The 608-nt window shown below is 63.7% G+C and overlaps 1 protein-coding gene across 1 annotated transcript in view; it reads right to left on the bottom strand.

Moving 5' to 3' along the window:
* ST3GAL2 (ST3 beta-galactoside alpha-2,3-sialyltransferase 2) overlaps window positions 1–608 on the bottom strand; it is a gene marked incomplete at its 5' end in the record, with an annotated part of 1,160 nt that overhangs the window by 252 nt on the left and 300 nt on the right. Inside the window, 2 exons of the mRNA XM_008935653.1 lie at window positions 249–370; window positions 509–554. Of these exons, the coding sequence (XP_008933901.1) occupies window positions 249–370; window positions 509–554 (168 nt within the window). The remainder of the gene's footprint in view (window positions 1–248; window positions 371–508; window positions 555–608) is intronic.

Raw genomic sequence — 608 nt, forward strand, 5'->3', positions numbered from 1 at the left:
CAAAGGGGAACGTCCTTCTGCACAGCCTTCCCACCATGCAAGGGTGCTCATTGCTGTGGGGCAAGGCAACTGGAGCAAGTGGAACTGCTGCAGTTGGACCTGAAGAAGCCACCTCCCTCCTTAACCCAGCAAAGTTCAGGATCCCAGCAAACCCACGCCATGCTGGCCAAGACCCCGCAGCTCATCCAGGACCCCACAGCCCATCCAGACCCTGCAGCCCAGAGGAGGACCCCAAGGAGCCATCACCCACCTCGTCACAGACGTGGAGGGCAAAGAAGAGCACCAGCATGCCGGTGGAGGGGTAGCGCCCGTGGTGCTCTGTCCAGCGGTCGTGGATGTACTTGAAGAAGGCAGGGTTGTAGATCTGCACCTGGGAGGACAGGCTGGGGTTAGCACCGGAGCCCCGGCGGCACCAGAGCCCTGGGGAAGAGCACCAAGACGTGCACAGGGACGCCGGGGGAAGCTGAGGTGACGGGGGCTGTGGCCAAAGGCGGTGAGCTCCCCTCACCTTTTCTTTGTCCACCCGCAGAAAAGGCTTCACAGGCGCGTACGTGCTGGAAAAAAGTGGAGAGGCGGGGGGGGCGCCGAGGGGGCCGCGGTCCCCCCCC

Source organism: Merops nubicus, unplaced genomic scaffold (genome assembly GCF_000691845.1).
Source record: "Merops nubicus isolate BGI_N331 unplaced genomic scaffold, ASM69184v1 scaffold6492, whole genome shotgun sequence".
Taxonomy (NCBI): Eukaryota; Metazoa; Chordata; class Aves; order Coraciiformes; family Meropidae; genus Merops; species Merops nubicus.